Source organism: Vulpes vulpes, chromosome 9 (assembly GCF_048418805.1).
Source record: "Vulpes vulpes isolate BD-2025 chromosome 9, VulVul3, whole genome shotgun sequence".
In the NCBI taxonomy this organism is placed as follows: domain Eukaryota; kingdom Metazoa; phylum Chordata; class Mammalia; order Carnivora; family Canidae; genus Vulpes; species Vulpes vulpes.
Window position 1 is genome coordinate 51,171,843 of NC_132788.1, and position 15,696 is coordinate 51,187,538.

The 15,696-nt window shown below is 35.1% G+C and overlaps 2 protein-coding genes across 3 annotated transcripts in view; both read left to right on the plus strand.

The window, feature by feature from the left end:
- COG6 (component of oligomeric golgi complex 6) overlaps positions 1–10,673 on the plus strand; it is a 92,888-nt gene extending 82,215 nt beyond the window's left edge. For both annotated transcript variants that reach the window (XM_025996852.2, XM_025996853.2), the window contains one exon: positions 9,059–10,673. In XM_025996852.2, coding sequence (XP_025852637.1) covers positions 9,059–9,206 — 148 coding nt within the window. In that variant the 3' untranslated portion in view covers positions 9,207–10,673. The remainder of the gene's footprint in view (positions 1–9,058) is intronic.
- Positions 10,674–13,319: 2,646 nt separating this feature from the next.
- On the plus strand, positions 13,320–14,032 carry LOC112918570 (oligosaccharyltransferase complex subunit OSTC). Its single transcript, XM_025996605.2, has one exon. The coding sequence runs from the start codon at positions 13,344–13,346 to the stop codon at positions 13,863–13,865; it is 522 nt and encodes a 173-aa protein (XP_025852390.2). The 5' UTR covers positions 13,320–13,343; the 3' UTR covers positions 13,866–14,032.
- Positions 14,033–15,696: the final 1,664 nt, after the last annotated feature.

Below are 15,696 nucleotides of genomic sequence, written 5' to 3' on the forward strand. Positions count from 1 at the left end.
GAACTATTGGGACTTCATCCAGATAAGAAGCTTTTGCATAGCAAGGGATACAGTCAACAAAACTAAAATACAACCTACAGAATGGGAGAAGATATTTGCAAATGACATATCAGATAAAGGGCTAGTTTCCAAGATCTATAAAGAACTTATTAAACTCAACAGCAAAGAAACAAACAATCCAATCATGAAATGGGCAAAAGACATGAAGAGAAATCTCACAGAGGAAGACATAGACATGGCCAACAAGCACATGAGAAAATGCTCTGCATCACTTGCCATCAGGGAAATACAAATCAAAACCACAATGAGATCCCACCTCACACCAGTGAGAATGGGGAAAATTAACAAGGCAGAAAACCACAAATGTTGGAGAGGATGCGGGGAAAAGGGAACCCTCTTTCGCTGTTGGTGGGAATGTGAACTGGTGCAGCCACTCTGGAAAACTGGAGGTTCCTCAAAGTGTTAAAAATAGACCTGCCCTATGACCCAGCAATTGCAGTGCTGGGGATTTACCCCAAAGATACAGATGCAATGAAACGCCGGGACACCTGCACCCCGATGTTTCTAGCAGCAATGTCCACAATAGCCAAACTGTGGAAGGAGCCTCGGTGTCCATCAAAAGATGAATGGATAAAGAAGATGTGGTTTATGTATACAATGAAATATTATTCAGCCATTAGAAATGACAAATATCCACCATTTGGTTCAATGTGGATGGTTCTGGAGGGTATTATGCTGAGTGAAATAAGTCAGAGAATGACAAACATTATATGGTTTCATTCATTTGGGGAATATAAATAATAGTGAAAGGGAATAGAAAGGAAGGGAGAAGAAATGGATAGGAAATATCAGAAAGGGAGACAGTATATGGAAGACTCCTAACTCTGGGAAACGAGCTAGGGTTGATGGAAGGAGACGAGGGCAGGGGGTGGGGGTAACTGTGTGGCAGCACTGAGGGGGGCACTTGACAGGATGAGAACTGGGTGTTGTTCTGTATGTTGGCAAATTGAACACCAATAAAAAATAAATTTATTATTAAAAAAAAAAGAAAGCATGGCCCAACTGCCTGCTACCTATAAGAAATCTAATTTAAATATAAGGATACAAATAATTTAGACACAAAAGGATGGTAACAGGTATACTATGCAAATACTAATCATAATAAAGCTAAAGTAGCTGTATTAATATCAGAAAAATTAGACCGCAGGACAGATACCAAAGTTAAGCAGGGTCATTTACAATAATAATAGAATCAGTTCATGAAGAAGATATAATTATGTGCATCTAATTGCAGAGCTTCAAAAAACAAGCAGTATAAGCTCAAAGAATTAAGTAAGAATAGATACACTGACAGTTAATAGTTAGATATTTCAAAACTGGTATCTTAGAAATTGATAAAAAGTAGACAAAAATATAGTACAGTGTAAAAGAACTGAAAAATGCCACCAATCAGCTCAACCTAATAGAGACTATCACACACAACTATAGAAGGTAGCATTCTTTTCAAGTGTGTATAAGACCTTCACCAGTGGTACCTGAGTGGCTGTCAGTTAACATTGGGCTCCCTAATCAGTGGAGAATCTACTTATCTCTCCCTGCTCATGCTCTCTCTCCGTACCTCTCACACTCTTGTGTCTGTGCTCTCTCTCAAATAAATAAAGTCTTTAAAAAATAAAAATTAGAAAAAAATAAAACATTCACCAGGCTACTGTAAGAATGAGCAAAAAAGAACTGAAAAAGTATAATCCACTAGTAAATATTCCCATCTATAAACATGGTATGCTTATTCATATCTTTTAGAATTTTCAATAAAGTTTTTCTAATTTCCATATGTAATCTCTATATTATTTGGTTTATTCCTAGGAAATAATTCTGTGACTATTATAAGATCTTTTATTTTCCATTACCTGTTTTAATTAGATATTGCTGGCACATAGGAAACATACTATATTTTATATGATAATTTTGAATCTGGCCAGCTAACTGGCCAACTAAACTCTATTTTAGTTCTATTAGCTTATCAGTTGTTTAGTTTTTGGTAAAGACATAGAAGAATAATGAGTTTCATTAATTTTTTTTTCAGTATTTATAACTAAACTCATATTGGTTAAGAGCTCCAAGGTAAATAGTAGATGTAATAGTGAATGTGTATATTTTATTTTGAACTTCAATGAAAATGTTTCTGATGTTTCATCATTAAGTGTGATGTTTGCTGTAGATTTTCATTGTTCCAACATAGTCACATGGTATTCTTCTCAGACTGGCTATGTGATATAGTTTATCTAGTAAATTCAATATGCCTTCATTCAGAATTCCCATGGAGCCACTTCATTAAATGTTTACCTAGAAAAAAGTATGGGAGAGGAAACTAGTTACTTTTGAACATCTTCACAGTTACCACTGTGGTCCAAGGTAGTATCTTCTGTGCTTGTATTATCACATTAGCTTCTGAACTATCCTGTTTGCACTCTTGTCCGCTCCAACCCTTATGTAATCAATGTGAACACCTCAGCAAGATTGATCCTTTAACTTCACTTAGTCTTCCTAATGAGTCCATGAATTAGGATTTCTTCTTTATAGAAGAGGACATTATTAGAAAGGTTAAATAATTGAACCAAGGGCAAGCAGTTAGTAAGAAGCAAAGCCAAGATTTGAATCCAGTATTTCTGATTCCAAAATCTGTTCTCTTTAACACTGATCTGTACTGTGTTTTTCATATTAGTCCTTTCTATGTTGAGATTATTTTATTATTTTTAAAAGAAGCTCACAAATGTTTGCATGATAGGTAACATTAATGTGAGATATGTGCGCTTGGTGTTATGTAAAATATACCTCTCAAAAAAATATACCTCTCTTTTAAAGATTTTATTTTTTAAAATAATCTCTACACCCATTGTGGGGCTCGACCTCAGAATCCCAAGACCAAGAGTTGCACACTCTTCCAAACAGGCTCCCCTAAAATATACTTTAATTTTACAGTGAATGATAGAAAACTGACCTGGGATGAAAATTAATTTGACCCATTGTTACATCTTTGATGTTTGTATTACATTAAAAGAAAAATCAAGGGGCACCTGGGTGTCTCAGTGGTTGAGCATCTGCCTTCAGTTTAAGTTATGATCCCAGGGTCCTTGGATGGAGTCCCGCATCAGGCTCCCCAGAGGGAGCCTTCCTCTCTCTCTGCCAATGTCTCTGCCTTTTTCTCTGTGTCTCTCATGAATAAGTAAAATTTTAAAAAAAAGAGAAAAAGAAAAATTCTTTAACCAATCTATTATTTATAAATATATTATCATCTTTTCTTTTTAATTTTTCAGGCTTAAACTGTTAATGCCTTCTTTTCTCCTATGATGCATTTGATTGCACTGTTAACTGTGGTTCTGTAATAAAGCCCAATTTTAGTGATCACAGAGCCTGAATGTTGAAATAAGCTATTTTTAGAAATGCTAGGTTTATGGTAATGATGAAAATTGTGTCATGTTGTTATGGCAACCAAAATCCTAAAGTACTGATTAATGACAAGCTCACTGATTCTGGAAGTAAGTTCATTTCTTATCACAGCTTAAATGCTTTCAATAATTATTTAAAATGTTTTGTGAACATGTTTTAAAATGGATGAAATTTCCATTTCGTTATATATTAGTCTTTATTGGTATTTTAGAGATTCATAATACCAAATTGTTTATAACTGGACAAATTGAATTTCTTAATACATGGTATTCTGATTCATAAGAAAAATATTGCCCTTCTGTACAATTTTATAACATCCTCATCTTCTCCTTCATTTTTTTTCCTTTTTTCCAGTAGTTAATTAACTACATGACTATTATCTTTGATATATGATACACTGATGGATAGCAAACTACTTTTAGATATAAGAAAGACTTTTTGAAACTTGAAAATAGGGCAGATTGGGTCTGGAAGAGCAGTATGTCCTTTCCGTGTCACACTGAAGCATTGTTAACAGACCCTTCAAGAAATATTTAATTATTTGGGGGGATGTATCATTTCGATGCTCTGCTTACTGTTAATTAAATGCCCCGTGCTTCCTCATGTCCTGTGTAATTTTTTTTTTTTTTTTTTTTTTTGCTCAGTGGAACATTAACCCATTTTGTGTTTAATCTCTTTTATTCTAACCTGCCTTTCCAAATACTTGTAAATGACCAGTTCCTCAAAATGTTCTGTGAACCAGCTTTAGCATCTTAATAGCTTCCTCATTAATGAGTTATTAAAATTTTGACATTCTCTCATTATTCATTTGTATGAATCATGTTTTTATTTTTTAAAGGTCTGTTTAACTATGAGGGTTATTAAACTGTCCAAAGGCCAATAGAGCACCACCTAATAAATTACTACCTATGAAATTTTCATGGTAGTAAAGAGACCAAGAAAGTTAGTGATCTAACTTTATAGATGATCATAGCTTACATTCAAATACATTTTTTTCCCTTTCAGCCCTTTTTACATGTCCTTTGGTCATGTGAAAAGCAGGACTGAACTTTAAATTTAACCTACAGAAATCATTCTAAGCAATGTCTACAATAGCCAAACTATGGAAAGAGCCCAGATGTCCATCAACAGATGGATGGATAAGGAAGATGTGATACACACACACACACACACAATGGAATATTACTCAGCCATCAAAAAATTGAAATCTTCCCATTTGCAATGACGTGAGTGGAGCTAGAGGGTATTATGCTAAGGAAATAAGTCCATTAGAGAAAGACCATTATCATATGATCTCGCTTATATGTAGAATTTAAGAAACAAAAACAGAGGATCATTGGGGGAGGGAGGGGAAAAAAATAATACAAAATCAGAGATGGAGACAAACCATAAGAGACTTTAAAGTACAGGAAACAAACTGAGGTTCCTGGAGGGGAGGTAGGTGAGGGGTAGGGGTAACTGAGTGATGGACATTAAGGAGGGCATGTGATGTGATGAGCATGGGGTGTTATATGCAACTGATGAATTACTGACCTCTACCTCTGAAACTAATAATACATTATATGTTAATTAATTGAATTCAAAATAAAAAAATAGTTCTAAAAGTACTCTTTATCCACCAGCTATGGACTTGACTGTGATTGATCAGAATACAGTGTGTAGATCTGAGGTGGATGCCCATGCTAGCACCAGTGCTCAGCATATACCACTGAAAAAAATACTGCTTTTTTTTCCTGCCTATACACAAGGTAATCAGGGGATAAGCACATTTGAAGTTTTCAGAAGCATGTGACTGATAGGATTTGTTGGTGATTTTGTATTTTGTTACAGAATACCTGAAACTTCTGTTTTGAACGTTGGTTATTTGTCACTATGATTCATCATTATTTGAGACTCTATCTCTCTTTTTTAAAGATTTATTTATTTATTTATTTATTTAATTTATTTATTTATTTATGAAAGAGAGAGAGAGAGAGGCAGAGACACAGGAGGAGGAAGAAGCAGGCTCCATGCTGGGAGCCCGACGTGGGACTCGATCCCGGGGGGCCAAAGGCTGGCACTAAACCGCTGAGCCACCCAGGGATCCCTGAGACTCTATTTCTTAAATGATATTTGTGAATAATTTGGGCCAAGACACCAGGAAAGCAGGCAGGCAGACAGATAAATATACAGACACATGCATATATTTTTTAAGTTAAAGATATATACTAATTGGATAGTAATTAGCACTACAAATAAAAAGAGGGGATAGTAAAATGGCAAGAAAGTAAAACTTTCCTCATCTCAGATTGTATGTAAAAGTAAAAATAATTATATACAAATAACTGATATGCTTATTATAAATCATTATTTGAGGATCCCAATTACCCAAAATAACATGTATGTATGTATGTGTATATGTGACATATGCATACATATGTATGTGTATAGATAGGCACATAGAGGTTTCTTTAAAAAAATAACAGGTTATTAAAATGCTCTTAATTCTCAATGGAATAATTTAAGAGCTAAAAGTACCTTGTAAATATTATCAAGTTCAATGTTTTGCCTTACAGTAGTGAAATTAGTCCTAGAAAGGCTAAATTACTTGTTCAAGGCAACAGTAATAAGTGGCAGAGCTTCAACTAGAGTCCAGGTCTTCTGACAGTAATCTTCATCACTGTTCCGTTTCATCTCTGTAATAGTTCACTAGAAAAAAGTTGTTGAATATGAATGTGTAGACCTATACCTGGCTTTGGAGATGGTCATGAACTCTTATATTTGTTCAGAAATGGGGAAAATCATTATCAGTTACAGTTCCTGCTCTTATAGTTTGGATTTGACTCCAATTCACTTTGGAGAATTTCACTTTGCATTGCCTTTCTTTCCTGGTTAGCTTTAGCAGCTAGCTGACAGGCCATTTCTTTTCCCTTCCCTTTATTCACCCCACTACATGAAAGACTTCTTTTCTCCATGAGCTCTGGTATCTTTTATTTTGTTCTGCATAGGCATGTTTCCTATCTTGGTAGTTTCCCAAACTGAGGGACAGAACGAGAAACCCTATACTACTAAACACCAACACTGAAAATAAACTATAACTCTTACTTGGTCTTATTGGCTTGATTTTATTTATTTATATCTTAGCAATATTGCTTTATTTTTGTTTTCTCCATTGCAGATTTATAATGATGTTTCTGCTGCATTGTGAGCTGTAGACATTTGTGAGCTAGTTTAGCTTATAAACAGAAATATGCCCTGGGTTATACCTAAACTCCAATAAATTAAGTTTTTTTTCATCATTTGGACTTGAGGATAAAATTTTAAATTTATTCCTTAGATTTTTCAACAGTTCATTCTACATTTACCAGTTACTCTGGATTTTGAAAAATTATATTTAATATTATTGTATTATATTCTGATTTTAAACTTCTCGTGATAGGGAATAGCTTTGTCTCTTTGTGTTTTGTTATGTAGTATATATAAAACACTGTGTTCAGATTGAGTATAGGTTTTAGAGTATGAGGTGTTAAGTAATGGATTCTTTATATCCCATCCCCCAATCTGTCTTACTGCTTTGAGTAAAGAACAAAAAACACTATGTCTAAAATTCATTATTTGATTTGTTGCAAAAATGGGCATCAAATGTGTATTACATTTAACAAATTTTTAAAATATCAGTTTATATTATTTTTCATCTATTTCATGAATGGAAAACAATTTTGCATCATATTGATGCATTCATTGTTATGTTCAGTTAATTATAGGGATGATTACTCATAGATCAAAAATATCTCAGAGGCTCATCTGGTTAAGTGGATTTCCAAACCAGTTTTTACCATCCTTTGTTCCAGTGAAAAGGTAGTATAGCTAGTAGTATGATTCTACTCAGAGAATTTACTTAGTGTAAGTTCCTTATACCCACTGTCAGCTTGAAAGCTTTAGCAATTTTTGAGAATTGTCAAGTTGTTTCATCTTACCAAGAGTTTGAGACCTTACCAGAACAGGGTGTTGATGATCCAAGATCATAAGTCTATTTTCCCTCCTCATTCCATCCAATTAATTTTATTCTTTCTTAGCACAGGTACATATTTCCACAGATAGTCTTCCAAGCATCATTTTGGTCATAGACATTCCAAAATGGAATAATTATTTTCAGCTCTAAGGATCAGAGAATGAGAGAGTACGTTTTTACTGAGAATTAAGGACATTTGAAGGTGAGAGAGAGAGAGAGACAAGCATCCTAGGCAAATGGAGGAATAGTGCAGAGGAATTCAGGTCAATAAGAAAGGGCAGAGAGAACAGTCAGGAGTTGTGTCAGACCTCAGGATTAGAGTTGTGATATGGAGGGTATTAAAGGATTCTAAATGACAGGATGAGGGATTTTGGCTTCTCTGAAACCAGAGAAACTCCTTGAAGGAAGGGCCTGGGTGAGGGAGAGACAAGATAATAGGTATGCTTTAGGAACATTAATCTAACAGCAGTGCTTATGATAGATTGATGCAGAAGAGACTAGAAGAGGGAAGACCAGATGGGAGCTTTTTCTATACTCCATACAAGAGTTCTTTAGGGTCTAAACTGAGGTTATGCAACATGGTTATGCTGCTGACAGAAATAAGAAACAACAAAAAAGTAGGCTTGGGAGTGAAGCTTGAAAGACACATTTAAATTTAGTTGTAAAGGGATCCCTGGGTGGCGCAGCGGTTTGGCGCCTGCCTTTGGCCCAGGGCGCGATCCTGGAGACCCGGGATCGAATCCCACGTCAGGCTCCCGGTGCATGGAGCCTGCTTCTCCCTCCGCCTGTGCCTCTGCCTCTCTCTCTCTCTCTGTGACTATCATAAATAAATAAAAATTTAAAAAAAAAATTTAGTTGTAAAAATCAGAAAAGACAGTATTTTTATCACTAGGTATATCACTATACCTATAGTGATAAAAATGAATAGAAGTAGCTGAGAATGACAAGAAGTAAATGGCATGAGAACATGGAGTTGATGCAGATTTTATGAACCTGGTGCTATTTTTTTTCTAGTCAGATCTTTAAAATTTTACTTCAGTTCATTTAAAACTTTATTCTTTTATGTGCTTATGTAGAAATGCTTTTTGTGGAAAATGCTGGGACTTGTTGGAGGCAAGTGTCACATTATTATAACCTGATAATATAAATAGATAGGAATCTAAAGTGTGGTTAGTAAGGTAGGAGCTATTACTGAAAGGATAGTTTACTGTAAGCTATTCTGAGATTTGAAGTATTGACAAATATGAATGATGATAAGCCTTGTTCTTTAAGGTTAACATGTCATCAGTCATGTTTGCAAAATCAGTACATTGATGGTAGGTCACAATTTTTGTTTCTTGTCTAGTAATCCTTCAGATTACTAGAACATAACACAGTCCTTCAGAATACTGGGAACATAACACAGTCCCTGCCCTTCTGCAACAATAAACAAATAATGAATATAAAAAGTATGTTTGATCCCCAAACCAAAGTTACTTTTGTAGTTGTACAATGATTTCTTTTTAGTATGTATGTGGTAATTATGAAAATGAAATGTATTGATTCAAATATGAAGCTTCTTATAATTCTTAGTATTTCATCTTTAGATTGTGTTTTCACATACTGTTTGTTTATCAATAGAGAGCAAATCATAAAACAGTCTACAGAATTAGTCTGCAGAGCCTATGGTGAAGTGTATGCAGCTGTGATGAATCCAGTGAATGAATACAAAGATCCAGAGAGCATCCTACACCGATCGCCTCAGCAAGTGCAGACACTCCTCTCCTGATAATCTAACTTGAATGTGTGAGCAAAACATTGCATCCCTAAGACTCTAAAAGTTTTCTTGTTCTTTAGTTTCTTAATCTTCCCTTTGAAATGTGATGGTTACGATTTTGTTTGTATCATAACATTGTAGGTCCAATAATTCTTTGATCACAATAACATGGAAGTAAGTAATATAATTTCAACCTGAGTTAGTGTTGCTCTGTATCTGCTCCTTATGTAAAGATGGTCTGTTCTCTGTGAGCTACCTCCCCAGCTCTGCAGTTTTCTGGAATATAAATGTATGGGAAAAAGTAGTATGAGAGATTTGATTGATTTTTTTTTTTCTTTACAGCATTAGTTCCAAATTAATCATACATAAAAAAATTTGTCTAAACTTAAGAATTAGTACAAAGATGTGGCATAATGTCCCTTTTACCTAAAGATTAAGTTGCTTTCTTATTAATGTGAGTAGACATATTTAAAATGAGCAGAAATATACACTTAGCAAAAAAGTGGGAAAAAAGAGAGAAGTCATTTAAACAGGGTGGATTTCACTCTGTATACTCTGGACTGAATTCAAGGTGAAGTTCAGCACTTCAAAAGGATTTTAGGTGTGTAGGCACCCTGTGCTGCATGTAAATCTAGTGTTTAATGATAACTGCATGTTATATAGTATGAACTCTAAATCTAACCAACTACAAATTTTACCTGGTGTTCAAACCAAAGAAATAATGATCTACTTTAACACCATAGGAAAAAATACTGAGTAGCAATTGCTCATTGACAGTGTATCTGTCTCCCTGGTGACCCCTCACAAAGAATGATTTGGACTCTGACTTTCAACCTCTACGTGTAAGATTCAGAATCACTGTGTTGTTAAAAAAAAAAAAATTAGGTCTCAGTGTGTTTAATGTGACTTCACTTTGTTGGTAAGATTTCAAGAATGACTCTTATTAACAAAATATCTTAGTTTCTGGTAAAACTATAAAAAGAGGTGAGTCCCTAAATTATAAATGAGAAAACTGAGGCATAAGGAAAAAATGGACAAGGCTATAAACTATTTTGCAAAGTAGTAAGATAAAACTAATATTTATATAACATATAATGTATAACACATTAGTATTTACAGAACATGACCTGTTCATCTATCTGAAATTTATAATTGTTTATATTAATATTCTTTTGGAGTAAGAGCAGTTATTTATCACCTCTTTTGGTATAATTCTGTGCTTTTAGTCTTTTTCCTTCATGAGTATGTGTGATATATATAAAAGATAGAAAATAAAGTATGTTATAAATCAAGAGCTTAGGGATGCCTGGGTGGCTCAGCGGTTGAGCATCTGCCTTCGGCTCAGGGCGTGATCCCGGAGTTCCGGGATTGAGTCCCACATGGGGCTCCCTGCAGGAGCCTGCCTCTCCCTCTGTTGTGTCTCTGCCTCTCTCTCTCTGTGTCTCTCATGAATAAATAAATAAAATCTTATAAAAAAAATCAAGAGCTTAAAGTTTATATAATTTATTTCTATAATGAAAGAAAAAGATTGCTACCTTACCATTCGTGAATCCCTTTGTGTCTTAGGGAAAAGGTGTATTTAGCTATTTACATAGTTTTCTTAAAATATTAAAACTATTTCTAGAACAGTGGTAATTGCAGTGTATTTTTATACATCTCACCAGTGTGTTTTTGAAGTACAATATAGGACCAAATTGAGATAACCAGTGGAAGATTGATGAGCAGAATGTGGTATCAATATTATCTTGAATACTAAGTCAAAATAAAAGATTATAAATGCTAATTCATGAACACAACACTTATATTTGCTATATACTTGGTTGGTTTGCATTTTGAGCTTTTTAATGTGGCATAAGTATAACCTTAGAGAATAATAACATGTCAGCCTTTTCTTAGAGAAAGATCTTTTCCTCACAGAAACCTCTGATTGAATTCCTCAGTTTCTTTCTTTGAACTTGAACTAGAACAGGTAAATATTACCTGAGAAAAATCACATAAATGGACTGAGTGACTTTTTTTAAATTCATGATCACAGTCTTCAAATGGCACTCAGTTTCTGCTCTCTTTACTAAACTCACCTCTCCACTTCTCAAGATGACCTTTCTGCCCCCACTCTTAGTTAATGATCCTCATAATTCATGGAGAAAATCGAAGCTGCTAGATTAATCTCCCTTACTTTTCTACCTTCAAATACTGCACTCATCTTTTCTGCCTTTCCTCCTTTTGCACTGGAGACAATGTCCCTCCTCCTATTCTCTAGATTCCATTCTCTCACCTTCTCAGAGACTTTTCTCTCTGAGTTATCTCTTCATTTTGCTTCAACAACTTGTGACCTTTCTATAAGATTATTCTCAGCATACACGGTGCTCTAGTGTTGATAATGTTTTTAAAAAACTCTCCACCTTCCAGATTCCAACACCTCCACTTCTCAGCTTCTTTTTGTGGTTGTTGACGCATGCTCTCGTGTACTTCCATTGCCATTGTCTTTAAAATATTCCAGTGCAGCTTCAGCCTCTCACCACTACAGCAAGCCTAATGAGATCTTCCTAATGTTTTATGTTGGCAAATCCAATGGATTCTTCACTATCCTTATTTGAAATACTGTTTTTTTCCCAGGCTTTAATAGCACAACTTTCTGCTAATTTTCCTTTTATTTCACTGGTCAAACCCATTTTTGACCTCCTCAGGTTCTTTTGCCTCTTATGTATAACTTCTAAAAGTTGGCACAATTTAGGCTTTGATCCTGAGATGTCTTTTTTTCCTCCCCTTAGGATTCATTACCTCAGCATAGCCTAGCCGTTCCTGACTGCCATTAGCTCACATGTCCTCAGATATATCCATATAATGGAATATTCTACAGTAGTGAAAAATGAATGATTTTCAAATATATAATATTTAAGAAAAAAGAAAGCTATATAGAAAATGTAATGAGTCCATTTATAGAATTTTTTATAAAAAGTAAAAAAATTGTACATTGTACATCATGAGTACAGACATGGTAAAGCTATGAGGAAGGTACAGGAAATGATTAATACAGAATTCAAGATTATCTCTGGGGAGGGAAACATAGGATCTGTTGAGTTACTAATGAATGCTCTCTTACACTGGATTGTTGGTATATGAATGTTCATTTTTTTAATACTCTAAAATTTACATATATGTTACATGAACTCTTATCTGTATATTTTATAATTAAAAAATATTTTTTAGGGGCAGCCCCGGTGGCGCAGCGGTTTAGCGCCACCTGCAGCCCAGGGCGTGATCTGGAGACCCTGGATCCAGTCCCACGTCAGGCTCTCTGCATGGAGCCTGCTTCTCCCTCTGCCTGTGTCTCTGCCTCTCTCTCTCTCTCTCTCTCTCTCTCTCTGCATCTCTATGAATAAATAAATAAAATCTTTAAAAAAATACATTTTTAAAAAATATGCTTAGCTGAGACCTAGGGTAAACTTAGAACTCAATATATGTTAGCTAGTTTTTTTAAATTACTCTTATTAAACACATTTATTAAGTACCTCCTAGAAGCCAGGCTCTGCGATAAGCACCATAGTTTTAAAAGATCACTGAAATGTGCATCTGTCATTGAGGAGTTCCCTCTCTTTCACAGAGATGGTCACATGTATATAAGTAAACATAATGCAGTTTCAGAGGGGGTTTGTTGATATAGGCAAGCAGGAAGAATGAACTTAGAACATTCTCTATAACAGCCACATGTAGGTACTTGACGTTACAGAGGCTGATAGCACAGAAAAGAAAGTTTTAAAACACAAGTGTACATTTTTCATTCTGACACAATCATAGTGACATTAATTAGCTATTTAGTTAAGATATAAAATTGTATTATAAGATGAGGACATCAGTAAAAATGGTAGATTAAGGAATTCCAAAATTATGCCTCTCCATAAAAGTAACAATAAAACTGGCCCCCAAGAACTGTCAAAGTCAGCTTTTTTAGAATTCAAGAAACCAGATAACAGCAAGTCGGGTTTATACTTACAAAAAAAACAAAAAAAAAAAAAAAAAAGTTGGATCTTCGTTAGTAGAACAGCATGTTTTGTGGTTTTTTAACTTAAGCTAGCCTTGTACCTTGTCCCCAAGTTAAGCAGTAGGCTTAAATTAATATCCCACATTTCTGGTACTGGAGAAAGCAGAATGGATCTTTTTCATGAAAATTGTCGAGAGAAACCCCTGCCGCCACCGAGAGAAACCCCTGCCGCCACCAACATGGAGACCTTGTACCGCGTCCCGTTCTTAGTGCTCGAATGCCCCAACCTGAAGGTGAAGAAGCCGCCCTGGGTGCACATGCCGTCAGCCATGACGGTGTACGCTCTGGTGGTGGTGTCTTACTTCCTCATCACCGGAGGAATAATTTATGATGTTATTGTTGAACCTCCAAGTGTTGGTTCTATGACTGATGGACATGGACATCAGAGACCAGTAGCTTTCTTGGCCTACAGAGTAAATGGACAGTATATTATGGAAGGACTTGCATCCAGCTTCCTGTTTACAATGGGAGGTTTAGGTTTCATAATCCTGGACCGATCGAATGCACCAAACATTCCAAAACTCAATAGATTTCTTCTTCTATTCATTGGATTCGTCTGTGTCCTATTGAGTTTTTTCATGGCTAGAGTATTCATGAGAATGAAACTGCCAGGCTACCTGATGGGTTAAAAAATGCCTTTTGACAAGAAATCCGTGGATATTGGATTTGCTCCTGTTAATGAAGTTTTAAAGGCTGTACCAATCCTCTGATGTGAAATATGGAAAAAGAGTGAAGCAGCAGAAAAGAAGCATCTCGTGAGAAATAGGAATCATATTAAAGCTTGAACTAGAATGTCTTCTTGGTATCAAAGAGACAAATTTCTCACAGTATTTCTCCTGCTGGCCTGTACTGACACACCAATGATGTTTAGTGGCATTTTCTTCTTAGTTTTTCATTTCTTAAAGAAAATATACTCCCATTTCCACAACTATAATATTGAATAAAGTGATTATTTCTTACAGCCCCCTTAACATTTTGTGAAGATGACATTTCTGACTTTCAAAAATTAATGTAAAATCAGGAAGTGAGATCCCATAAGCTGAGAACTCTGATCAGCTTTACCTATGGTGCTTTGCCTTTAAACAGTGTGACAGTACATTATTCAGATATGTGTGAGACTGTTTCTGCACAATAAGATGTATGAAAGGAGCAGAAATAAATAATTTTTCTAATTAAAAAAAAAAGAAAAAGAAAATTGTCTTTATCTGTCTCCCTGCAAGATCCATGTTCTAAAAGCTTATCTTTATTTGCCAAACTTGGAACTTTCCCAGCACTAAAGTCACTACCCCAGGATGAGGGGAGTACATTTCTCTGCTCCCTGAAGCAGTGGATAACCATAGGGACAAACAATAAGCAAAACGCTTGGGAAGAAAGGTCAGCAGTGAGATATCCATAAGGACGTTAAAAAACCCTGACATATTCCTGGCAGAAAGTTATGCATTGTCTAGGACTGAGCATGCCCAGAAAATGCCAGAGAGACCCTAAGCTCTCACCTCTGGCTACATCTTAAAGGCATGCCCCAACATTCACTCAGAACATCCCAGCAAAGACTGGGAGATTCTTTTGGTTCCAGGTATTTAAGGAAATCTCTGTCCAATTATTAGCCGAATATGAAGCTAATGGGCCACTTTAAGTGGTCACATACAACAGAGAATTGACAATTGTGTAGGATTAGTTCATAAAAATCACTAAAGCACACACAATAGCAACTACAAAAAGCATCAACAACAGCAAACTCTAAGGTGAGGGTTGAGAGAATCTGATTTCCCAGTGTCAAAATGCCCATTTTTCAAGAAAAAAGTTGGCAAGGTATCCAAACAAAGTACAACCAGTATACAGAAAAAAGAAAAAAAACAAAAAACAAACCCAAAGCAGTCAATAGAACTGTCCCTGAGGAAGCCTAGATGTTGGACTTAATAGACAAAGACTTCCCATCAGCTGTTTTAAATATGTTCAAGGGCTGAAAGTATGAGGATAGTGTCTTACCAAATAGAGAATATCAATGAAGAGATAGAAATTGCAAAAAGGATGTTTTTATAAAGTTACAAACATAAAAATTATAACTTAAAGTCATAATTTTATAAAAATTATAAATATCTCTTCTGGAGTTGAAAATTATAATAACTGAAATGTAAGAATCCAGTGTAGGACTCGAACAGATTTGAACAGTCAATAAAAATAATCTGTAAATTTGAAGTTAGATCAATGAAGATTATCCAATCTGAAGAGCAGAAAGAAAAAAACGATAGAGAACAGGGCCTGAGAGACCTGTAGGATATTATCAACAACATTCACACAATAAGTGTCTCAGAAGGAAAAGAGGGGAAAGAGGGCCAAAAGAGTATTTGAGGAAATATTTGTAGGAAATTTACAAGTTAGTTGAAAAATTTAATATACACATTTAAGAAGTTCACCAAGCCCACACAGAAAAATACACCGAGACACATCACAATCAAATTA

Excerpts from the sequence above, each read along its gene's own strand:
- LOC112918570 (XM_025996605.2), top strand. The coding sequence starts at position 13,344 with ATGGATCTTTTTCATGAAAATTGTCGAGAGAAACCCCTGCCGCCACCG.